This window comes from Saimiri boliviensis, chromosome 18, assembly GCF_048565385.1.
Source record: "Saimiri boliviensis isolate mSaiBol1 chromosome 18, mSaiBol1.pri, whole genome shotgun sequence".
NCBI lineage: Eukaryota > Metazoa > Chordata > Mammalia > Primates > Cebidae > Saimiri > Saimiri boliviensis.
In genome coordinates, this window is record NC_133466.1 from 46,731,923 (window position 1) to 46,758,551 (window position 26,629).

Consider the following 26,629-nt stretch of genomic DNA (forward strand, 5'->3'; position numbering starts at 1 on the left):
TTGATGATTATATAATAAACTTTATTGCCTCTTTTTACAGTTTTTGTCTTGAAATCTACTTTGTCTCCTATAAGTGTAGCTCCTCCTGCTCTTTCTTGGTTTCCATTTGCATGGAATAGCTTTTCCAATCCCTTTATTTTCAATCTCGATGTGTCTTTATAGGTGAAGTGCGTTTCTTGTAGGAAGCCTATAGTTGGCTCTTACTTGTTAATTTGTTCAGCTACCCTTTTTTAGAAGATTGTTTAGGAACAGCAAGAAGATTGTTAAAAATATGTACATGTTTGGCTGGGTGCAGTTGCTCAAGCTTCTAATCCCAGAACTTTGGGAGGCTGAGGTTGGCAGACCATGAGGTCAGTAGACTGAGACCATCCTAGCTAACACGGTGAAACCTAGTCTCCACTAAAAATACAACAAAATTAACTGGGCATGTTGACACATGTCTGTAGTCCCAGCTACTCTGGAGGCGGAGGCAGGAGAATCGCTTGAACCCAGGAAGCAGAGGTTGCAGTGAGCCAAGATCTGGCCACCGCACTCCAGCATGGGTGACAGAGCAAGACTGTCTCAAAAAAATGCATGTACAGCTGCTTTTTCTTCCTGCAAATATTTTTTATCTGAGATTAGTTGAATCCATGGGTATGAAACCCATGGATATGAAGATTCAATTGTGATTCAAATGGGAAAATGAGACGAGAGTCCTCATGGTATTATTGTGAAACAAGCAGTGCTCTCAATCATTCCCAATTACTTAGACAAGCTTAAATCCTGGGAAGAGGGTCAATGTGGGGATGCGTTCTGAGTCACTTATATAAGCTGATTAATGAAGAAGCACATTCTGAATCTCTTCCTGTCTCTGTCATTCTATCTCTCTCAAAGATTCCATGATGATAATATACGAAAGACACTTAGTATCTACGCTATCATTCTATACTCCCTGCCTCCAAACTCACCTGTGAAGTTTTCTTAGACAACTATGAATAGGTTTTATCTAAGATTGATTAATCAATCAAAGTGGACTTCAACTGTCAACTCCCAAAATTATCATTCATTGAATTAGTCCTTTTAGCTTTAACATCAAAACTCTTCCTTTCAATAAATTGAATGTAAATAATGTCTTAATTTAGAAACTTTTCCATAGTCAATTCAGATGATCAGAGAGAACACTTCCACATTCTGAAATAGTATTTAAACTATAATAGCAAGAATTCATAAAGAACTAATAAATTATCTTCTAAAATAACAAAAAAGTGAAGACATGCTTTAGGTTTTCTGTGCTCAACTAGAAAATTCAGAAATGCAGTTAATGGAAGTGTAGCCCCCAATTCTTCTTCCTTCCTTCCTTCCTTCCTTCCCTCCTTTTTTGTTGCAACCTTACTGCAACCTCCAGCTTTCAGATTTAAGCAATTCTCCTGCCTAAGCCTCCCAATTAGCTGGTATTACAGGCACCCACCACCATGCCAGGATAATTTTTTCATGTTTTCAGCAGAGACGGTTTTCCACCATTTTGGCCAGGCTAGTTTCTAACTCCTGACCTCAAGAGATCTCCCAGCCTCGGCCTCCCAAAGTGCTAGGACTACAAGCATGAGCCAGCACACTAGGCCAGTTAGATCTATTTTTAACAGCTTTCAAGTGTAGTCTGCAAACTGAAAATTGTGAAGAGACAGCAAATAGGACTTTTCCAACAAGAATTTTCAAAGCAATTCAACATTTTTAAATTTTACTGTGGTGAACATAATAACCATTACTACATTCCCACATTTCAGTGAACATTTTAGGTATTTGATGGGTTCTATCACTGCATGAAACCCTGGAAAGATATCTTTTCATACCTAAAAAATCCAACAATACAGAAAAAAAAATCAAATAGCAAGGGTACAAAAATGCTGTTACAAATAAAAGACACTTTATCTTTGATTCGATGTAAAATCACTAGGACAGCTACTTGTTTGCTTAGAAAAGACCCAAGCATGCTGTCAGGTAAATTTAAAGTATTTTTAAGAGAAAAAGTAAGCATGATGGGTTTACTGTAAATTTGATACTCACAAGACTACTATGAATGGTGTCTTTTTAGAAGCTCTGTCGATAACCAGATTAGAAGTAACTCCTGGTGCTCCAAAGCCCAAAAGCCAGAAATCCAGTGGGTCCTCACTGAAGGAGAGGTCCGTGGATGGGCATCCTTTTAGTGTGTAAGGGCCCACACAAGACCACACCCACTTCCTGAAACTGATTAGATTGCACAGGAAGGGGTAAATTGGCTGATTAGATTTATATAGTACAGAAAACCACACTTGGGGGCTCAAAGCTCAACAGACAAGTTTGGGATGCAAGAAAGTTGACTTTACACAACTTGTTCAAAGAAATATTTTATGTAAAACAATTATTTCATTAAATATGTTTTTATTTTGCACATGCTAACTTTTATTTATTTTTGAGACAGTGTCTCATTCTGTTGCTCTGGTTGGAGTGCAATGGTTGAATCTTGGCTCACTGCAACCTCCCCCTACCTGGTTCAAGTAATTCTTCTGCTGCCTCAGCCTACCAAGTAGCTGAGATTACAGTTGCCCATCATTACACCCAGCTAATTTATGTATTTTTAGGAGAGAAAGGATTTAACCATGTTGGTCAGGTTGGTCTGGAACTCCTGACCTCAGTTGATCCTCCCACCTCAGCCTCCCAAAGTGCTGGGATTACAGGCATGAGCCACCGTGCCCAGCCACATGCTAACTTTTAAAATTTTATTTCTTACTGTGAGTTTTAAAATTATAATTGCTTAAGTGCCTAGCCATTATTTAACAGAATATGTCCAAAGATAAAACATTAACTGGGATTACAACACATCTGTACTGTGTAACTCTCTTGTTTAAAAAAGTGTTGAAGGAACTCAATTGTGTTTCAAATAATTGTATATATAATGCTTAGTGGAATTAGTTGTATTAAGCTTTTTTTCTTATTTTTACTATTTTATGACCATTTCATAATGATTGTTTTATATAAAAATAAAATCTTTTTTCAATTCATACACTTTTTTGAATAATTTCACTACAGATACTTTACATATATGTACACAAATATCTAAAGCAATGTATGTATTCATATTTTTAAAATTATATAATAGTTATTTACAGAATAATAATCATTATTGTTACCTTTTTTTGAGACGGAGTCTCCCTCTGTCACCCAGGCTGGAGTGCAATGGCATGATCTCAGCTCACTGTAACTTCTGCCTCCCAGATTCAAGCAATTCTCCTGCCTCAGCCTCCCAAGCGGCTGGGGTTACAGGTGTCTGCCACCATTCCTGGCTAAGTTTTGTAATTTTAGTAGAGATGGGGGTTTCACCATATTGGCCAAGCTGGTCTCAAATTGCTGACCTCAGGTGATCTATCTGCCTCCAACTCCCAAAGTGCTGGAATTTCAGGCCTTAGCCAAGGCACCCAGATGCTATTTACAGAATAATTACATGCATAATTATCTTTAATAGTGTATAAAAGATATTTTTAACACAGTCGCCATACTAGCAGATTTTGTTGTTGTTTACCATGATTTAATAAATCACCAATGTTTACACATACTTGTATTAACAGATTATCTAAAGTTTGCGGATTTCGGTCATTTCTATAAACTAAAAATTAACAAAGCTTGCTAGAAACTGAAAAAGTAAAAATCTAAATAAAAGTCACCATTTACATATTAACAGACATTAAAACAATTATAAACCTTATAAAAGCATGTCCTAGTAAAAGATGCAGTGGCTGTCTTTTTAATCAATCCATGGCATTGCAAATTAGTATGTTTTCTGAGGTGTCATTTGATCAGCATTATGCTTCAAAAGATAGATCCAAAAAAGTTAGAAAAGGTAATCATAGATACATATATGCAGAGTCTTCCATAAATGTTGTTTTTTGAAAACTGCTTCAAACACTTCTTAAAATGTTGTATATTATCTACCTAAGTGTAGAGAAGAAAGGCTTTCTACTACTCTCACTTTTCAGGAAAAATTCAATGCTGTGTTGTGTAGAATGCCCTGAATTAGACAGAAATAAACAATGAGCATTTATGAGATGCATAAAAAAGAATGAGCAATAATTGCAAACTTTAGTGCTAGAGGCTGAAAAAGTTACCATCTATTATACTACAACTGTGTCATCACGCAGAATAGGTAAGAGAGAAAAAGCAGTATTTCATTACCTAACTAAAATATACTGTCATTCAAATGAAAACATCAGACATTTATTAATTACAAATTATATGCTACAAGCTGTTCTAAGTACTAGCTTACTTAATTCTTACAGCAACCCCATGAGATAAATAATATTTCATACTAATTTAAAGATTAATAAATGTAAGAACAGGAAACTTCAATAATTTGAATAGTTATATTCAAATTAAGTAGGGTTTGAACACAGGCAGTCTGTCTCTGAAAACTGTTTTTCTCTCAGTGATATTAAATATGTTGCCAAAGTATGTTCCTAAGCCTCAGAACTGCATACAATATTTTGCGGGAAATGCTTCTTGCATGCTGGCAGAATTGATTGGAAGTTTACACAGCTTTCAAGTATTGTGCAGGTTTTGGTGCATTTTATAGAATAATAATATTCACCTTGTCCCACATCTATAACACTGTCCAACTCTCTATCAATGACATCACAAAAAGTCTGTTGGCATGCTCAGCCAAACCCCATAACAAAGGCATTGTGCAATTCCTACAATGCAGTGTAGCTCGTCTGTTCAAAGCCCAGAATGTCTCAGAGGATCTCGTGTGTGCACTTCTCTGGTTACTCACAAAATGAGTGTCTACTATGGACTCTCCATATTGGTAGGGATTGGAGCCAAAATAGTAACAAACCTACATGTTCTGCACATGAGTCCCGAAAATTAAATTTTTTAAAAAATTTAAAAAATGAAAACTCAATCCTTAAGGAGCTCATGGTCTAGTAGGTGATACAAAGGAAGGGACAGTCATCCTGAAAGTCTTCCTAAGAGAAGTAACACCTAAACTGAAATCCAACAGATGAGGGTAGTCTTATCTTTTCTGAGGGTAAAGTTTACATGACAGCAGTTGCCATGAGAAAAGATTTTAGGACCTGGAAGAGTGGCTCATGCCTATAATTCCAGCACTTTGGGAGGCCTGGATAGATAGACTAGTCAAGCCGAGAAGTTCAAGACCAGCCTGGGCAACCTGGTGAAACTCCATCTCCACAAAACACACACACACACACACACACACACACACACACACACACACACACACACAAATTAGACAGGCATGATGGTGCACGCCTGTAATCTCACCTACTTGGGAGTCTTAAATTGGATGATTGCCTGAGCCCAGATGACAGAGGTTGCACTGAGCTGGGGTTGTGCCACTGACTCTAGTCTGGGCGACAGAGTCAGACTGTTTTTCACACACACACACACACACACACACACACACACACACACACTTGTTCTGTTCTCTTGCTGGGTTGAAGCCCTTCTATTTCATCTAGGCCCGAATGCTTTCTGAAATACAAACGTGCCTATATTCCTACCTGCTTAACCTTATTACGGGATTTTGATAAACTACAAGAAAGTAGTTACACTCCTCTGGATGTGTTCCAAAACTTATTTGAAGTATTTGATGCTCAATGTATAAATTGTTCTTCCCTCAAATCCCTTGGATTTTATTTTATTTATTTATTTTTTGAGGCAGAGTTTCGCTCCTTACCCAGGCTGGAGTGCAATGGCGCGATCTTGGCTCACCGCAACCTCCACTTCCTGGGTTCAGGCAATTCTCCTGCCTCAGCCTCCTGAGTAGCTGGGATTACAGGCACGCGCCACCATGCCCAGCTAATTTTTTGTATTTTTAGTAGAGACGGGGTTTCATCATGTTGACCACGATGGTCTCAATCTCTTGACCTCATGATCTACCCACCTCGGCCTCCCAAAGTGCTGGGATTACAGGCGTGAGCTACTGCGCCCCTTGGATTTTAATAAGAGTGAGTTATTTATATTTCTTTAACTTGCCACAATCAACCATACTTCTATTATTTTTATGTAATATGATTACCCTGTTAGTAGAAATATAAATGAAATCACTTTAAAACAGTAAGTGGCATTGCTCAGTAGAATTGACAATCCACAAATTTTATAACCCAGATATTCCACCTATCGGAAGATGCTGTCAGGAAAGAGAATCTCTTGATTATTTGCATGAGCAGACATGCTCACAAAACCAAAATACAAAAATAAATCCAATGTACAACAGCAAAAAATGAATAAATTTATTATGCACCATTTATCCAAACTTGGGTTATCCACTCGCTCTTGATTTTTTACATAAATAGATCTAGACCTTTTAAATATATATATATATATATATATATATATATATATATATATATATATATATATATAGTGAAGTGTTAAGATGTCAGTCTTTTTGAGTAGAAGACATTGGAGAGAATTCCAAAAACGTGCTTCCAATCTGCTTTGGAAATGACATCTCCGGTATCTGGCCCAGATGGTATGCAGGGGTACACCAGTTCCCAGATTCTGTAGTTAAGGCTGCTGCTATAGCACTCACTTCTTCAAGTTCATGGTGACCAGGAGACCTCAGCAGCCAAGAGTTTCTTCTGATACTGGCCTTTTTTCAAATTTGCAGTGGAGCACCTCAGAGATGACATTTCTACCTAAACAGCTTTACAAGTGGCCCAGAAGGCAAGTTTCCAGGGAGTCCTGAAGTGTGGATTGAAACCAAGTTTTTTTTTTTTTTTTTTTTCCTTTGTAAGCGGTGTATTTTAAATGACTTTCAAGATACACATATTTTTTTCCTTTAAAAAAGTCTGCTGTAGCAGTTTTGTTCCTGAATTTTGCTGGTCATCCTGATGGTCCCGAGCCCCCAAACTCTGGGTTGTGGAGGCAGCCGAGGCGGAGGCTGGGGGGCCCACACGGCCTGTCCTGGCGGTGCTTGCAGCACTGGCGGAGCAGCTGGGCCCCATATTGCCACAGCTCACGCATGGCCAGCATGTGAGCGAAAACGTCCATTTATTTCAAAGCAGTAATAATTTAAAATTATGAAAACGTTTCCGCCACTGAACGCTTAGAAGGTGCGGTCAGACAGCGAGGCCAGGGAGGCCGGGGTGCCCCGGCAGGGGCGGTATGGCGCAGGCCTTCCCCAGCCAGGGGGCCCGTGGGCCGGGCTCGGGTCTCGCCCCGGTACAGGCCGGGCCCGCGGTGCCGACCAGCCAGGAGCGGCGCCGCCGGGGCACACGGTCTGCGAGGGCCACGTGGCGCCGGCCGGGGGTGGGGGGCAGAGGCCCCGCACTTTCCCCGGAGCCTCGGGTCCCCCGGGCGGGGGTGGGTGCGGACCGGGGTGGTGCAGGCAGACCCGGGCTCAGGGGCTCCTTGCGGCGTTCTCGTTGCCGGGCGAGCTGGAGGCGGAGGAGGACGCGGAGACGCTCAGCCCCGCCAGGCCCGGGGCGTTCGTGGCCGAGTTCTGTCCCGTGAGGCTTTTCCGGCAGCCGGGGCAGCCGCCGTGCTTGGCGGGGACAGCGGCGAGGGCGGGAGAAGGGGCAGGTCGGGGCGGGCGCGCGGGCGGGCACCCCCTGCTCCCGCCAGGGCACCCCGCGGCCTCGCGGACCCGGGGGTGCAGGGCAGCCGCCGCCCGCGCCGGCCCGGCGCACGGTCGTCCTCGCACACGGGCGCTCCCGCCCGGAGCCCGGTGCCCCTCGGGGCCGGGGCGGCGGGCAGGGCCTGGGTCTTCTCCGTCCGCCGGTGGGGGCCGCGTTCTCAGACGGATTGAGCGGCCGCGTGAGGACGGCGTCCGGGCCGCGGGCCGCGGGGTCGGCGGGCGGAGCTCCCCAGGGACCCGGGCCGGGGACGGCGGCGGGCGCGATGTCCGTCGGCGCCGGGCGACCCCCTCCAGCGTGGGGGCGCCTTCGTGTCGGCCGGTGGCCCGCCGCGGGGGGAGGCGGCGCGGGGCCCCGGGGGCGGGTGCCGGGACTCGGGCTCTCGCTCCCCTCGGCGCTCGGGGTCCCTGCCGTCGTCAGCCTGCGCCCCCGGAGGGAGCGTGGGGGTCTCGACGCCGCCGTCAGCGATGCCGAGAGCGAACTGTCTGCGGCCCTGCGGTCCTGAGGTCCTGGTCCACGTTCTCCAAAGGCAGCCGGTTCCAGCGGTTCCAGTCCGTGAGGGCTGCGGAGGGGGTAGAACCATCCTCTGTGCCCCTGGTCTCTTCTGGAAGCTCCTCGATGAAACCAGACTCGCGTCTTGGGCAGATACAATCCGGCAGGCGTGGGACGATCTCCACGGAGCAGCAGTGGCAGAAGCACCGTCCGGGCTGTGGCGACGCCTCGGCCATGGACTACTCTGGGCCACCCACCCCCAGTACTTCAAGTCCAGGAAAGTAGACGTATGAGCCACAAAAGGCTGGATTACCAATAACTACACATTTTCTCTCGCAGTAATAAAGTTCTAGCCCAGACACTTTTTAGAGTGATTGTGCTTAACGAAGAGTAGAGTTGATGAATGAAGATTCTGTGTATTGACTTAAAGGAAAAAATAAGTCCTTTGCTTCCTCTTTTTCAGAAAATTTCTGATGGGTGTTCACCGATTTGTCTCTCTCTTTCTCAAGTCGTTCAGTCTCCAGAGACAGCTTATACATCTCCAGGGCCATGTCCACATCATCTGGGCTTGGCAGGCGCTGCATGAGCTTTCTGCCTGTGAGCACCTGCTCGCAGCCTTCGGACACCGCCCAGCCACATCCGGGCACTTCTGGGTACCAGGTACCAGGTTCTTCCCTCTGAGCAAGTGATACTTTTCGGACTGACCAAAAGTTTTTCATGTGCAACACCACAGCAACTTTCAACATTCAGTGAGGGCAAGATGTGAGGGGACTCTTCACTGGCTTCTCAAACTTCACCCTGGAAACAATGGCAATTCCTTATATGTGCTCATCACATATGATTTAGACTTCTCCTTACACTTTACTAGACAATATTTCATTGCTCAAGTTCTATTATAATTAATCATTCTTTATATTAACTTTCCTTATTCACATTATTATGTATTTTCTTTGTCTTGATGGTCCATGAATCTTATTTTCATTTGAATAAATGCTATCTATCTGAACACTTAAAGACCTGTGGGAAAAAATCAAGTACCATAAAAATATACATGGCATGATTGAATTTATAAAAAATAGTAAACTACATAAAACAAAAACATAAAACATGTAAATAATATAGCCATGTATGATAAAATCATAAAGAATAACAGGAAATAAACATAACAATTCAAGAAAGTGAAAAAGCACAACTGTCGTGAATACATAGGGGACCCAAAGATATTGAAAATATTATTTTCTTAATATAGCTAGTAGGTTCACAAATGTTCACTTCATTACTATTTTTCTCTACCTTGTGTGTTATATGATAGTGTTTTATATAAAATACTTTTAATAAAAAATTATTTCTTATGCTATACAGTGATTACATTTGCTAAAAGTGTAATTTAATTAGTTTCTCAACCATGTGCTGAGCTAGTGATCCTCTGAGCCCTGGGGGGCCAGGCAGGGCGTGAGGCCTCCGCCTTGGAGCAGTTGTGCATGTTCCCCAGTGCGCTCTAGGACACACTGATGCTTTCCTATGTGTGAAGTGACATGAACAGATTAGACTTGATTCCCTGATAATGCCAGATGAGGGTTTTACCATATTTACCCATTCCCCTTGGATGTTTTACTGAGTTTGATTCTTCCATTTCAGAATAACCTTGCCTAATTATTATTTTTTTTATTTTTAGTCCATAACAAGGAAATAAAAGAACAATATATACACAGATAAATATATGAACACTCACATGACTGTATATAATGTCTAGCTTTATTTCTAATATACTCCTTTAAACTTCACCAATATACCCATCATAAGTCTTTCTGAATGATATACCACAAAAATCTCTATGGATTCTCTAAAGAACCCTCTCAGGCTGCTTCTTTCAAAGCCTCTGCAGCTGCTGCACTGTGAAGGCTGCAACAGCAGTCTTTCTCTTCACTTCTCCCTTAGTTTTGCAAAGATCCACTTTGGTTTCAATATCAAGCAGAGCATCAGAAATTCCTGAAAATGACTCCCTTGAATACTTGCTGTGGCTGCTTGGAGCATGGATGACATGCCTGTTGATAAAACAGTATGGTCTTTATTAGTTGCCTAAATGTTACAGAAGAGAAACACAAGAGCATGCTACCATTTTAACATTGAATATTTCTAATTTAACAATTTGAACAAGTCACTTGTCAACTGAACTTCCACATTCAATCATCTCTAAAGACTAGTCTGGCCAGGGAAGGTAGTACAAGCCTGTAATCCCAGCCGCTTGGGAGCCAGAGGTGGGCTGATCACAAGGTCAGGGGTGCGAGACTAGCCTGGAAAGCATGATGAAACTCCGACTACTAAAATTACAAAAAGTTAGCCAGGCATGGTGGCGCATGCCTGTAGACCCAGCTACTCAGGAGGAGGGAGAATTGCTTGAACCCGGCAGGCAGAGGTTGCAGTGAGCTGATTATGCCACTGAACTCCAGCCTGACCTATAGAGAGAGACTGTCTCAAAAAAAAAAAAAAAAAAATGATAGTCTATGAAATACATATTAATTAATTATATTTTCACTTTGAGCAAAAACTTAAAGTGGTAAGTGGTTCAGTGCTACAACAGTAACAATATAGAAAACACAGCAATCATTCTTGATAAGAGTATTTAGTTACAATTTTCCAAATTCTTCAAAATAAATTACACACAGTTTGTATTAGTATTTCACAGAGAAGAAAACTGAGGTCTGAGAAATCAAGTGACTGAAGTATCTGTCTCAAGGCACATTACAAATAAGTCCTGATTTTTTAATGCATTATAATAAGTTATAGCACAACAGTGATCATTAAAGTCTTGTTTGTGATTAGCCAAAATTTTATTTTTTTGTTCTTTTTTAAAAAGTCACACTATCATGTTAGAATATGTGACATAAAACATGAAGAATCATCAGAAACAATTTTGTAATGTTTCACATGACCACGGCAGAAGAATATTTTACAGTAGGAGCTCAGATAGTTCATGCAGTAGACCGGGAAGAGAAGAACAAACTCTGACGTAAATAAATAAGCTCCAGAGCAGTGGCTCATGCTTTTAATCTCATAAATTTGGGAGGCTGAGGTGGGAGGACTGCTTGAGGCCAGGAGTTGGAGACCATCCTGGGCAACATAGGGACACCCTATCTGGACAAATAAAAAGTACAAATGTTAGCTGAGCATTGTGGCACGTGACTAGTCCTAGTGATTTTGGAGCCTGAGGTGGGAAGATTGATTGAGCACAGGTGTTTGAGGCTGCAGTGAGCTAAGATTCCACCACTGACCTCCAGCTTGGGAGACAGTGTGAGAACCTGTAGCTTAAGAACAACAACAAAATAAGCGGGGCAATGGGTAAGTTAAAAATATGCTGCCATTGCCCAGCCAATCAAACTTTCTAAAACATCCTCTTATTCCTGAGCCCAACTCTTTGATAATCCCTGGACAGAAAGACAGAGTCATTTCTGGCTGTCCAATGACCTAACCCCTTCTGCGATACATATAAGATCAACCTGGAGATGGTCAATGTTTGGTAGAAAAAATTGTGATAGTCAAGATGTAGGAGGAAAAGCACCTCTAAATACCAAACATAGAAAAAAATATATATGTTTATTATATACATTACATATAGAAGGATTTACTGGGTTTTGTGTATACATAAACAAAAATATATTTAAAATAGGAAAGGGGCCAGAATTATACACATAAGAATATAATCCTTTTATGATTTTTCTGATGGAACTAGGGAGATGTTTAATTTCTGCCGTGGCTTTCTTGATCTTTACATTTTCTAAAATAAACATATATTCTTTTAAAATAAGAAACAGAAAGATATTGAAAATAAAGATATGCAAAAATTATATTACGTTGCATGAGAATATTTTATATTTATCATTTACTACATATATTTTGAAATGTTCTAATGGCTTGCAAGAAATCAACTATGATATTTTTCCACAGGACAAAAAAGAGGAAAATTGATATTATAAGAGGGAGTCATTTTTTCTTTTCCTACCTATAAAAAAGTCTATCTGGTAACCCTAAAGATCAATAAATGCTCATTACAGAAACATCAGGTGATCATTAATCATTCTCAAAAATATTGGAAATCAAAATAAAATGAATATAGTTTTAGTTTCATGAAAATGTATTTCCATACACAAAATAAAATTTCAGAGCAAAACTGATTTTAATCAGTCATCTATGGGGATTGGGTCCAGGACCTGGATAAATACCGAAATTTGTGCATATTCAAGTCCTGCAGAAAAGACATGCATATATAAAAAGTTGTCCCTCTTCTGTGGAATTAACAGGCTGACGGTGAACAAACCACTCAACAAATCAAATTGATATATCAGTATAATAATCCAGATGGTAGTGAAAATTATTTAATATTTCATCTTTTCGAGTGATTTTCAGAATAATTTAAGTACAGCATTCACAGAGCCAGATAAGATGTTCTGGATCACCTTCCCGTGCCTCAGTGAGGAAATGTAGCTGAGTATGTGGAATCTGAAGCCACGTCTAGTCCCCTTGGGCTAACTAGCATAATGTAACTCTCACCACATGCTTCATGCCCTTTGACATCCTGATCTTCACATTGTTAAGACAGTGAAGTAGGCAATAAGATAAAACAGAAAATAATTCCAAAAATCATGTCTAAGAGTCCAAATGGAATGTATCAGTTCTGTTTTATTTTTTTTTTTGTTTTTAGAAACACATTCATAATTCTCTTACCTTATATTTTTTGTAGTTCTTTATTAGCTACATCTGAGCTTCTCAGATTCAGGCTCATGTCCTGAGTATCATTCTGTGATGAAAGTTGTAACATAACAAAGCTAAATGAAAAATGATTGTTGAGATTTGTTCCACAGAAATAAAGTCACTCACTTTAGAGCCTTTTTACTGGATTTGTGTCTTTTCTACTTTGTGACATTTTTAGCAAAATCATTTTCTGTATGCAATACTAATATTTAAAAATGTAAGTTTGAAAACAAAAAAATAATTTGGCAAGTTATAGTTCACCATCTTTAAAAGTAAAATGTTGGCCATTCACATATGTGGTTCCTTGCTTTCAATACTGTATTGTATTTTGTTTTCTTAAGAGATAGATCTCTCACCAGGCTGGATTGCACAGGCTTGCTCACACCTCACTACAGCCTCAAACTCCTGGGCTCAAGCAATCCTCTTTTCTCGATTTCCTAAGTACTTGGGATTACAGTGAGTAATACTATATTTTCTATCCACCCTTACTTGCTGATGCAAAATATACAGATAGAAAGGGCTGACTGTATTTATTTTTAATAAATAATGTGCTTAAGTAGACCTGTACAATTCAAGTCACTATTTTTCAAGCATTAAATGTATATTTTAACATCCTATTATAGGCAAATTAAGAACGATAGCATACATAGGTACCATATTTTTAAGTCTTATGAAACTACTGTGCTGAGGCTTTTAAAAGCACAGAAACAGCTGCATATGCCAATGGGAAAAATGACAGTGATTATTATTTATGCCAGAATAATAAATAACTGATAACCCCAGATATGCAAATACTGACAAGACTTTCTTCACCTAGGTGTCCTAGTAATCTACTCACAGAAGTAATATCAATATTAAAATAAGATAACCTACTAATGTTTAGTAAGATGCCTGACAAATTGTAAGTATTTACCAAATGTTAACTAATAATATTCTTATTTTTAAAGCTAAACCTGTTAGGAACACGCAATACAGCATTTATTTCAGTCTTTCTACAATATTTGGCTGCCTGCTATGATTTAAACACTTTCACAGAACTCACATTCCAAAAGGAGTGATGGGGTTGCTATTGCCATAAGAGTGATTCAGCATAACTGAAAGTGTGTCAACATGCCCTGAGTAGATGAACTCTGAGTCACTGAATTCAACATACCAATTCCGTCACAACTTAATTAACCAATGAGAAGCAATCATTCCATTAAGAAAGGATTAATTATGTTATTCATTAATTTAGCACTCTCATTTTGTAATTTAGTTTTACTAACAGTTAGCATTTACAACTGGCTGATCATTTTCTATGAGCCAATTACTGTATTGAATATTTACACAATATGTGATTTTTAATCTTCAGAGCAATTCTGCAAGTTGGGCAGGGCAGAAGCCCCATTTCGTCGCTGAGACAAAAAAAGATCAGGAGTTAAGTAACTTGCCTAAATCAGTACTAGTTTTAGAATGAAATAGGAGGTCCATATTGTTATTTCAGTTGTACCCTGTTGACAAAGGAAAAATATAAATAACTAAAACCCCCATAATTTGAATTTTGGCTATGTTCAATATTTATGAATTTAGTATCATGAACTCACATTTTGTAATAGTATATGGTAAATGAAACACAGAATCCCTGTTAGCAGCTCCCATAAACAGATGAGACAATCAAATGAAACATAATTTTAATAAAATGCTATGGGCTTCTGAATCAAAATTACAAGGCATTGCTACAAATACAAAAATTGATGTGGTTACCATATGTAAAGCATGTACACATATAAACACACACACACACACACACACACACAAATTCTCTTTCTCTGTATCTTGTGTTAACACGCTGTATCCTTTGTTACAGGGGAAAGAAATGATACAAGAAAAGAAGGATGAAGACACAGTTCTTCCTTTGGTTTCAAAGGTTTGGATGGAAATTCAACATTCAGCTTAATTTACTTAGTGAGAAATTATTATGTGCAATGCACTGCTCAGTTGTTTCAGGAATTGTAAACATCAAATAGAGACACAAACTAGATCTTTACTATTATTTGGAGAAAATGAAACAAATATAGAAATAAGGAAGAAAAAGCTATGTGTCCTAAACAAACCATGTTTCTAATGATGAGGCATTTTGTCAAGGAGGGACATCATCATTTTTCTTTTCAAGTTAGAAAATCAGCTTCATGGAATACACCGTGTTTGAAATCTACTGAAAGTGTTATTCTCATTATTGACTTCTTACCCACAAAAAAAATTGGAAAGAATTATAAACAATAAGGAAACAATTCTCCCAATATTTCCCTAAAGATAACACAATTATTATACTAATTGATTAAATCCCTTTAATTTTTTCTATATTTGTTAAAGTAACCAAATTCTATTTACAATTTTATATGATTTCTGCTTACTTTATATTTTGTCATAAATATCTTAGTATATTGTATTCCTAATCATCAATTTTTTTATATTTATTTATTGATTTATGTGTTTTGGAGACAGAATCTCACTATATCATTGCAGTGGCATGATCTCGGCTCCCTGCGACCTCCGCCTCCCAGGCACAAGCGATTCTTCCGCCTCTGCCTCCATAGTAGCTGGGACTACAGGTGCCTGCCACTGCACCTGGCTAGAGCTTTCTAGACTTTCTCCCTATACCCCTTGCGCTGGGTTGAGCAGTGCCTGGTAATATAGGAGGGAATCGTATGTCCCACGGCTGCTGAGAGGCCCTTGGAAGGCTTCATCTGCAGCACAAGGAGAAGGAGAAATATTCCTTCTGGAGTGGGGAGGCCAGGAGTAGCCCTAGATTAAATTCTTACATTACCATAAAAGTGAATTGCTGGGGGCTGTGGCTCAGGCTGCAATTCCAGCACTTTTGTAGTCCAAGGCAGGCAGATCACTTGAGGTCAGGAATTCCAGATAAATCTAGCCAACATAGTGAAACCCCCTCCTACTAAAAATGCAAAAAAAAAAAAAAGTTAGCCAGGCCCGGCAGCGGGCACCTGTAATCCCAGCTACTTGGGAGGCTGAGGCAGGAGAATTGCTTGAACTTCAGAGGCGGAGGTTTCAGTGAACTGCGATAGCTTCGCGGCACTCCAGCCTGGGCGACACAGCGAAACGTCATTAAGAAAAAAAAAAAAAAAAAAAAAAAAAAAAACCTTTTGTTTTGAAGAAACTTAATCAACTGTGTTAACACCCACCTACGCCCTCTGAAATCCAATTAGAGGAAAGGGGTGTGGTCTTCAGAGACGTATAAAAGGACACCGCAAGAGCCAAGCTCATTCTTCTCCAGCACCCACAGAGTGGCTTTGCAACTGGCCTTGGAGACTTCCAAAAGCTACCGCCACTGCGCCGTGAGACCCTGATCCCTGAGCTGACTTCATCTGTTTGGACAGCAAGCTTTGGTGAGAACGTAGATCTATTTCTGAGGTAAGTGCACACTTTCCAGAGTAGGAGCTGCTATTAGGTTACAAACCAAAACAAACAAAATTTGGGGACTTTATCTGCAAACTTAGATTTTTTTTTTTAGATGAAATGATGTCATTTTCTGAGTTTTAAAAACAGCTCCATTTCTTTTTTTAAATTATTTTAAACATAACCCATAGGTTTACAAGCTCCATTTAACCTATTTACAAATTAAACATTTTTGTCATCTGTCTTGCTGCATGATCCTCAAATTAATGTTATGATTAATTTTTACTTAACGTATTTTTTAGTTGTTTTATAGATTATAATCATTTTGCAGTAGTTTCCAAATATCTAGTAATTCTTTAATCTCTGAAGACTCTGTAAATGGGTTAGGAGTGTTGTAATCTATGTGTAAAAATGTGTTATATTCTACTCTACTAGGGAAAATGTGCCTATGTTGCAATGTATGCCTGTACATAGGTAGAGTGCTTTGAATGATTTGGGCAAACATTTTTTTCTAAAACACGGTAAAAGTCTCTTCAGAAACCTCAGTTCTTCTGTGGAAGAAAGCCAGAAATGGCTATCCATGCAGGAAAGTCTCACTGGCAACTATGCAGAAATATCAGAAATAGAGGGTTTCTGTATTTATACTGTGTAGAAACCAGGATTTTAGATTTTTCCTTTCTTTGTCTCTTTGTTTGTTTTAGACAGGGACACACAGCCTAGAGTGCAGTGGTGGAAATAATCCTCACTACTGGCTCTACTTAATACCTCAAGCAATTCTTCAGCCTCATCCCCCAAAGTAGATGGGACTACAGGCATGGACCACCATGTTGGGCTTTACATATATAATCTATATAGTGTGTGTGTGTGTGTGTGTGTGTATTTTTTTAAAGATGGGGTTTCACCATGTTGGTCAGGCTGGTCTTGAACTCCCGACCTCAAGTGATCCACCTGCCTTGGCCTCCAAAGTGCTTGGATTACAGGCATAAACCACCAGGCCCGGCTGTGTGTGTATGTTTTTAGAGACAGGCTGATCTAGACACTTTGCCATCATGTCGCCCAGTCTAGAACTCCTGAGCTCAAAAAATCTGCCTGACTTGGTCTCCCAAAATGCTAGGATTACAAGTTTCAGCTACCTTGCCTGGCCTACGTTTTCTTCCCCCCACCCTTCCATTTAAAACACCACCTTACTGTCTAGTGCCTTTTATTATTGCATGATACTGAGTATTTTTCTGACTGTGTGAAAGAGTAATGACAATGCTTCCAAAGGGCTAAGAAAACATTTCTATCCTCTGTATACCCTTCTATATTTTATCAGTATATCCCCAAACTAACAGACAGTCCAGGAATAGTAAACATGCCACAAAGTTTTTGTTGATTGAATGAACACAGCAGCCTAAAAAATGATTGTTTGTTCTATCTTGGAGAAGTACCTTTACCTTGGTTTGTTTTGCCTTGGAGTGTAAAGGCTAGCTTTGCCTGATTTTGGACAAAGAATGACTTCTGCTTTATTTTCAAGCAGGGGCCCTCTGGACAACTCTGAGGGATCCTTGTTACAGTTAAATCAAACAATGAGAGTAGAAGAGCTTAGTTAGCATCCCTTCTCCAAACCAGTCCCTGGCAATTTAGAGTGTAACTACCCCATGAGTTGATAGCTTGATTAAATCCTAGAAGCCCAAGCAACTTGGTGGACACTAACACCTCAAAAAACTGACATTCTTCTGTGCAAAAGAGTTGGGTTTGGAAAGCTGGTTGTGCGTTGATTGGAAAACAATCACATTTTTCTACAGAGGTTGATGGCTCTTAGTGCCTCAGTTTTCTATTTGTCCTATCTCGGTCATTGCAAATGAAAGCCAATTCTCTAGAAAAAAAAAAAAAGATGTTATTTGATCACAACCTGATTGAAACTTTGCTTGGATCTTTGTCTCTCCAGGGCAGAAGATTAAATTCTTGTGGTTTTCTTCCCCCAGGAAAATGGACTCAGACTTCCCACAGGCCTTCCAGAAGGAACTCACCTGTGTCATCTGCCTGAACTACCTGGTAGACCCTGTCACCATAGGCTGTGGGCACAGCTTCTGTAGACCCTGCCTCTGCCTTTCCTGGGAAGAAGCCCAAAGTCCTGCCAACTGCCCTGCGTGCAGGGAACCATCACACCAAAAGGATTTCAAAACTAACATTTTTCTGAAGAATTTAGTGACGATTGCCAGGAAAGCCAGTGTCTGGCAATTCCTGAGCTCTGAGACACAACTATGTGGGATCCATAGGGAAACAAAGAAGATGTTCTGTGCCACGGACAAGAGTCTGCTCTGCTCACTGTGCTCTAACTCTCAGGAGCACGGGGCTCACAAACACTGTCCCATTGAAGGGGCAGCTGAAGAACACCGGGTAAGACACAGTGCTGGGATCACCTGCAGGCTGGAGGGTGGAGGAGTTAAAGAGATGAGAAGGGAGATGAGAACCATTGTGGTGATCACTCCATCCTTTACTGAGTGCCAGGTGCTTTTGGAGGTACCAATGATGAAATTTTGAATTCAATATGCAACTATACCTGCCTTCACAAAGCCTGCACCCAAAAAGAGGGTGATTAAGTGAATGTCACTATTACTTTGACTCTACAGTATAACACTAAAGGCATCGAAAAGCTACCAAAACTACAAGAACAAAGAAAATACATTTTGGAAATGTATTTAATCTTACTGGACAAATGACAAAAGCAGGCGGCCAGCATAGTGGAAGGGTGTTTCACTGATCATTACCTAGGTTACAAGAAATCTTCACTCACCAGTTCCCTAAACTGTTATACATCTGAAACCTCAGATTTAAAAATACTGAGGATGAGCAGTGAAAAAACTTGGTTTATTTTCCTCTCTCTAGTCTGTTCATACATTTTAACCCTTGCCTGCGTATCTCACTCAGAGTATGGAATCTATGGTATTTGATTTTCTGTTGCTCACCCTCATAATTCTTTTGCAGGAGAAGCTCTTAAAGCAAATGAGGATTTTATGGGAAAAAATTCAAGAAAATCAGAGAAATCTAAGTGAGGAGGAAAAAACAAGCATGCTCTGGAGTGTAAGTATGAGATCATGTGTCTTCAGGACATGTTTGAGACAGGCATGCCGAGAACATTTATATTAGCCACTTGAGTTGAAATTCTCATATGCCAGATTTTGTCATATGTTTATTTATAGCCTGGAAAACAACCTGACTGTTCAGCATAACAATTTTCAGGTGTTCTGGAAATGTTTTTCAGATAAGTAAATATATATATGTATATTTACATATATAAATATATATATGTATATGTAAATTCTGAGAGGCCAGTATGTGCTTAAAATTAATCAGTATTTCAGGCAGAGGTTTCTGTATGAGATGAATTATGTAATACTGATTAAATAATACATAAATGAGAAATAAAGGCATTTAGCAGTAAATATGATGTTGCTCCTAGGGAAAAAAGTGGGTGGAAACAGTAATTTAAGAACTATGCCTGTGCTAGTGAAATCTGATAGCAAAGGACCCAGACCATGATGCCTGTTTGAGTAGGAGAAAATGTAACATGATGAAAAGCTGAGGAGAAGAAACGAAAATGACTAGGGGAGTGAGAGAACAGTTTGTCAGTATTGGGAGGAGAAACACAATGGAATGGGGATTCATGTTCTTAGAATGGTGAGGCGAGACTGTAGCTTTAGACAGAAGAAGGGAGGAGACAGAGCAGAGGTGGTCAGTTTCAGAAATGGGGGCTACAAAGTTTATTGAGATCTTTTTTGTGTGATGACTTCTGACCCTGATTAGAATATACTGACAACATTTACTAAGAATGACTGTTTAGGCTGTGAAGGACAAAGATTTGAGACTACAGACTAATTGAGTAACAAATATATATATTGTTGATGATGATTTAACAATCAATGATAAATTTTACTTGTTTTCTAGTGGTATTTCAGATTTGAGAGGACATATATTTAAACATTTAAATCTAAAGGGCTTTTATGCAGGTGTTCAAGAATTGATGAATTATAAACATTTTGAAGGAAGGTCTTTTTTTAGGTTCTGGGGTACATGTGCAGGTCATGGAAGATTGTTGCATAGGTACATTCATGGCAAGGTGGTGTGTTGCCCCCATCCCCCCATCACCTATAACTGACATTTCTCCCCACGTTATCCCTCCTACCTTCCCTCCCACTATTCCCCTCAGCACCCACAATGGACCTCAGTGTGTGATGCTCCCATCTCTGTGTCCAAATGTTCTCATTGTTCAACATCCACCTATGAGTGAGAACATGTGGTGTTTGATTTTCTGTTCTTGTGTCAGTTTTTTGAGAATGATGGTTTCCAGGTTCATCCATGTCCCAACAAAGGACACAAACTCATCATTTTTTATAGCTGCGTAGTATTCCATAGTGTATATGTGCTACATTTTCTTTGTCCAGTCTATCATCAATGGGCATTTGGGTTGGTTTCGGGTCTTTGCTATTGTACACAGGGCTGCAATGAACACATGTGTGCATGTGTCTTTATAATAGAATGATTTCTAGTCCTTTAGGTATACACCGAGTAATGAGATTGCTGGGTCAAGTGGAATTTCTATTTCTAGATCCTTGAGGAATTGCCACACTGTCTTCCACAATGGTTGAACTAATCTACACTCCCATCAACAGTGTAAAAGCATTCCTATTTCTCCACATCCTCTCCAGTATCTGTTGTCTCCTGATTTTTTAATGATCGCCATTCTAACTGATGTGAGGTGGTATCTCAATGTGGTTTTGGTTTGCATTTCTCTAATGCCCAGTGATGATGAGCATTTTTCATGTTTCTTGGCCTCACATATATCTTCTTTTGAAATGTATCTGTTCATATCCTTTGCCCACTGTTGGATGGGTTTGTTGGTTTTTTTCCTGTAAATCTGTTTTAGTTCTTTGTAGATTCTGGGTATTAGCCCTTTGTCAGATGGGTGGACTGTGGATATCGCTCTGGTTCTGTGTCTCACTCAGTGGGAGCTGCACTCTAGAGAAGCTTCCTTTCAACCATCCTGGTCTCCCCTAAGGAAGATCTTTTTAACTTATCCTAGTGTTTGTAAAGAATGAAAATTAAACGAAGGAAAGGTCAGGATGAATTAGTGGGTTCTGTGAGGTGGAAGTCGACCTGGGTATGTAACCTACAAAATCCATGTCTCTCCAGGCCTATGCCCTTCTTCGTGCACAGATGATCAGGGTTGAGTATATGAAGGTGCATCCAGTTCTCCATAAGGAAGAAAAACAACATTTAGAGAGACTGGGCAAGGAACACGAAGAGATATTTCCACAACTCCAGAGAAGTTGCATCAACATGCATCAAAAGAAGAAGCACTTGAAAGAAATGTATCGGGAACTAATGGAAATGTGTCATAAACCAGATGTGGAGCTGCTCCAGGTAAGAACTGAGGATGTCCCTTGAGACACTTCGTATTAGCTGACATTTACATCTTTGCTTTTCATTGGGTACCAAAGACATACTTCATCTCCTGCATTGATGGTGATAGACATTCCCACCTAGTTACAGAGATAAACTACAACTCCTAACCTAATCATAGAAACAAAGCTTTAGGGAGCTGTGCAGATAGATTTCCACAGAACATTTTCCACCTCAAGCTTTCTTCTCCAGTTCATTTCATTAAAACTCTGGAAGAGAAAACATTCATGTGAAAATAATATTTTTGTCTATGTTGGATGATACATAGAAATTATGAAGAAACTAACATTTCCTTCTTCCTTTTTTTGGGCAGTCCTAGGTTTGAAATGCCCTTGACTTGAGCCACATTACCCCTCAGGAACTAGCCCTGAAAAAGACCACATTGTAGACAGCTGCAGCAATGCACAGTCACTACTCAACCTTTCTCACTCAGATCCAGGGTCCTGAATTTATCAGAAACAGATTCTGTCAATTGGTCTTACTGGTATTAATGTGAGAAATGAGAATACATTTTAAAAGACCTGCAGTGATAGTACGTAGTACTTCAAAAGTTTTCAAAACCTAAAGACTAGACAGGTAGAATCTAACAACTTGTGTGTTCATTTGCTTCCTTCTTTTGAGACAGAGTGTTGTTCTGTCACCCAGTCTGAGTGCAGTGGCCTAATCTCAACTCACTGCAACCTCTACCTCCTGTGTTCAAGCAATTCTCCTGCCACACCCTCCCCAGTAGCTGGGACTACAGGCATGCACCATGACACCCAGTTAATTTTTTTGTATTTTTATCAGAGATGAGGTTTTGCCATGTTGGCCAGGCTAGTCAGGATCTCCTGTCCTCAGGTGATCCATTCACTTTGGCCTCCCAAAGCGTTGGAAATACAGATATGAGCCACTACACCCAGCCAGAATAACAACTTTCTAAAGAAGTATCTTTTTTCTCTCTCTCTCTTTACAGGATTTGGGAGACATCATGGCAAGGTATGTTTTTGGTCATCATTGCAGGCCGAAGCACAAGGTGTGCTATGAAAAACATCAAGCTGTTTTCAACAAAGTGAAAACATAATTTGTTAACATAATGTGTCAGTGTGATTGTGTGTGTATGTGTGTGTACTCAGGTGTTCGTGTGTTATGTTGAATATGTTTTCTTATGCCCTGTATCAGATTTTAATCTTTTCTTACTTTCCCAAGTGACTCAGGGGGTAATGTTTTGAAGAGTTCAATGCAGAAGTTACTAGGATATAGTTGCCTAATTTTAAGATTCAGAATCATAATTAGAAACAAACTATTTGGTGGCAGATAGAGAGAGAGGCAATTATCTTTCAGTGGTAGTAGGTTAGAAATGGAGCGAATCCTTAGAAAGATTCCCTAAGAGAGCCATAAACCCATCTAGGATTGTGGAGTTACATGACAATATCAGAAGTGGGTTTGAATGAAGGATTTCCTGTTGGAATCTATTTCTTAAACACAGACACCAGAAAGGTTAACCAACTGCACCTGCTTCCTTGCAGGAGCGAGTCCGTGCTGCTGCACATGCCCCAGCCTGTGAATCCAGAGTTAACTGCAGGGCCCATCACTGGACTGGTGCACAGGCTCAACCGCTTCCGAGGTGAGTGTCGCCGTCTTGCTGGGATCAACATGTAATGTCTTCAAGTATAGTTTCTATGGGCAGTTTTCCTAGTGTAATGATATTTCATCTGGAAGAAACTAGTTTGTGAATAAGTCTTTATATTTATAGTTTCACTATCATCAAACAGACTAAACTAAAAGCTGGTAAAATGTAATAAGAATCAGCCATATAACATATTACTTAGAAAAACATAAAACATGCAGAATGGCTCCTTAGGACTTAGAAACATTCTCTGACAAAATTTCATGTATACAAGTATTACATGAGGTATACAGAACTGAGTTAATTCAGGACATTTGAACTTCAAATTAAGTGCTGTTAATGATTGCGATTTGGTGACAGTGTTTTTTTTTTTTTTTTTAAGTAAACTTCAGGTGAAGTTTCATAGCATTTGTAATTTTAATCATGTGCATTTTAATCAACCAAAACACCCATGAGTAACTTAAATAACAATGCAAATCTGAGAATCTGCAAACAATAGGAAAGTTATTTGGTGGTTGATGAGGCCTTAGATAGAACTCCAGGACAGATCATGATCAATCAGGCAGATAAAAGAAGTCTGTGCTGAAATCCAGCATGAAAGTCAGATAATTCCTGCAAGGAATCTGCACTTTCCAGAAGATGGATTCAGATTTTCTCTTTAAGTATGAATTTGCTTACTTAAGTGGCAGATCATATTTCTGGCAAAGTGATAATTTATTTAGGTGTAAGAATGGCTCCCCACCTCGTCTCCTGTCCCCAGCCTCCTGCTCTTCCCTGACAGGGAAGAGGAAATGCACATATATTTTATTGCCATGGACTTGGATGCAGTGCAAGAGCTTCCAGTTTTTCCGTTGTTATAAGAAGTAGCTGACTAGACTTAGGCATGACAAGCCTCCCCTTATATTTTTGAGTTTATAGAAATTGTGGTCCTTGTAGTTTAGCCATGTACTTATGCAGGTATCCTAACACCCTCTGATTCCAACATTTTTCCAGACAAAAGTTGCCTTTTAATCTTGACCTGTGGTTTCTAGTGAGAGTCTCTTTCTTATCTGAACCTAAGAATGTATAAGCTGCTTTTCGCTGGAACATTCTCTTTTTTCTACAGTGGAAATTTCCTTCAATTATGAAGTAAGCAATCACAATATCAGCCTGTTTGAGGATGTGAGAAGTTGGATGTGTAGACCTGAACGGGAAGGTGGATCTGTGAATTCTGACAGACCTGACTATTTTGCTGCATGGGGAGCCCAGGGCTTCTCCTCTGGGAAACACTATTGGGAGCTGGATGTGGACGACTCTTGGGACTGGGCTCTGGGTGTCTGTAAGGACTCCCAGATAAGGAAGAATGGCACCATGATTACATCTGTGGACATATTTCTTCTTTTATGTGTGAAGGTGAATCACCATTTCCGTCTCTTGACCAGCTCTCCAATGCTTCCTCACTATGTAGAGAAACCTCTGGGCCGGGTTGGTGTGTTTCTGGATTTTGAAAGTGGAAATCTGAGTTTTTTGAATGTAGCCAAGAATTCCCTCATATGGCGTTACCCGGATGGCTCCTTAAATTTCCCTGTCAGGCCTGTCTTTTACACTGGCCACAGATGATTAAGATAAAGAAAGCTGACTGTTTGGGAACTGCATGTACAAGGGAGTCCTTCACTGTTCAAGCAAAGGAATCATACTGTTCGGGCTTTTTTTCTGTTTTAGTGTCACTTTATTACAGTTAAATAAAAAAATATGTAAAATGCAAAATATTTTTGTATGCTTTTCTACAATTAAAATAATCTCTAATGGCCAATTACCTAAAGTGTATATTGTGATTTTCAACTGCTTTGTGAATTTATTGGATGGAATTCTGGAAATATGTGGGTTTGTGATTCCAGCTGAATGATCTCAGGCAGGAACATAATTTGCACATCATGGACAGACAGGATTTTGTACAATGCATTTGCAAGTGTGGGAGCTCCCTCCTATTGATACAATAAAGTCTGTACCTCATCACTTTAGGGGGAACATTTATTTTACACCTAAATTGTCACTGAATCTTTGGGCAAAAATGAGGATTTAACAGGCATGTGTCCTATGGTGACAAAAACACATTCTGAGAAATGCATTATTAAGTGATTTTTATCACTGAGTGAACTTACAAAAACCTAGATAGAACAGCAATCTGCAGAGATGGGCCAAATGGTGCAGCCTGAGGAGCCTTGCTTCTCTGAGAACTTGCCAGCAATGCCTGAGCTAGAACCCAAAAGGTTTAACCCACATTGACTTCTGTAGCTGTTTAAAAAAGCAAACAGCATCACCCAGGGGAAAATAGACAGAGGAGCAGACTGTCTGCTTTAAAATGTGTTTATACTTAAAATTCACACAGATTGTGAATTCTCACTGATAACCAAGACCTGAGACATCATCATCACCTCATGTTACAGTGGGAACACATTAGTGTCAGGAAAAAAGAAAACAAGACAAAACAAGCAAAACCCAGTTCTGATAAAAACCCAGATTCTAGTGAGTCAACTGAGTCTGTCTACTTACCACATGGTCATTTTCATGATCACCAATTAAATAATGGCAACAGATGTTCCACTCCCAGTCTAGCAGATGATCCTGACTGATGTCTGGGGTTCCTCAGTTGGGGCTGTTACCTCGAATATATTCAAAGGGCCTCTTCACGTAGCCACTTGGGCTTGCTCACAGCATGGTAGTTACCTTTCCACGGTGAAGATTCCCACAGAGTCAGGAGAAGTGTTATTATGCTAGAGTAAAACATCAGCTATAGTCACAACACTACACAAAGTAAAGAGACTAGAACATTCAACAGTAGCAGTCTTGAAGTTACATCATAGGAAGAGAATGTGGGATGGAATGTATCTTTAAGAAGTGGACATTGAGGATCTACATCCAGAGACTGTGGTCCTATAAAACATGAGCTCTAAGAAGCCCTTTAGATCTGCCCCAGATTCGTGTAAAAGGGCAATTGACAATTGAGACCAAAAAAGAATTAAAGATTCTTTTGGAATTTTTTTTCAAGATTTAGTATCAACTGGACAATCATTATGAAAACAACATGGCAAAACCATTGAGGAAGATGCACAAGATACTGAAGTAGAGGGAGTGAAGGATGATCCATCTCCTTCAAGATGACCAGAGACAGACCCACTAACTCTAGGACAGTGAGATGAAAAAGGTCAGTGCACCCTTGGCAGGAACCCCTCTGATGTCTCTAAGTGGCTGGAAACTATTAATGTAGGCCTTCTGAGTGCCTTGTACTTTTCAAGATTTCTTGATGGTAAGAGCCACTAACCAGATTTCATAATACATAGAATACCTTCAGCACAGA

General features: G+C 40.0%; 1 protein-coding gene, 1 long non-coding RNA gene and 1 pseudogene across 3 annotated transcripts in view; 1 reads left to right on the forward strand and 2 right to left on the reverse strand.

Moving 5' to 3' along the window:
* The window catches only part of LOC141581980 (uncharacterized), a 1,111,619-nt gene that overhangs the window by 199,580 nt on the left and 885,410 nt on the right, over positions 1-26,629 (reverse strand). The gene's annotated exons all lie outside the window — the stretch shown is intronic.
* On the reverse strand, positions 7,089-8,332 carry LOC141582064 (uncharacterized; annotated as a pseudogene).
* Positions 16,109-25,001, forward strand: LOC141581978 (tripartite motif-containing protein 43-like). The gene is made up of 7 exons (XM_074389204.1): positions 16,109-16,256; positions 18,209-18,623; positions 19,212-19,307; positions 21,417-21,647; positions 22,639-22,661; positions 23,192-23,289; positions 24,398-25,001. Exons 2-7 carry the CDS (start codon positions 18,213-18,215, stop codon positions 24,889-24,891), a joined length of 1,353 nt encoding a protein of 450 aa, XP_074245305.1. The 5' UTR covers positions 16,109-16,256; positions 18,209-18,212; the 3' UTR covers positions 24,892-25,001.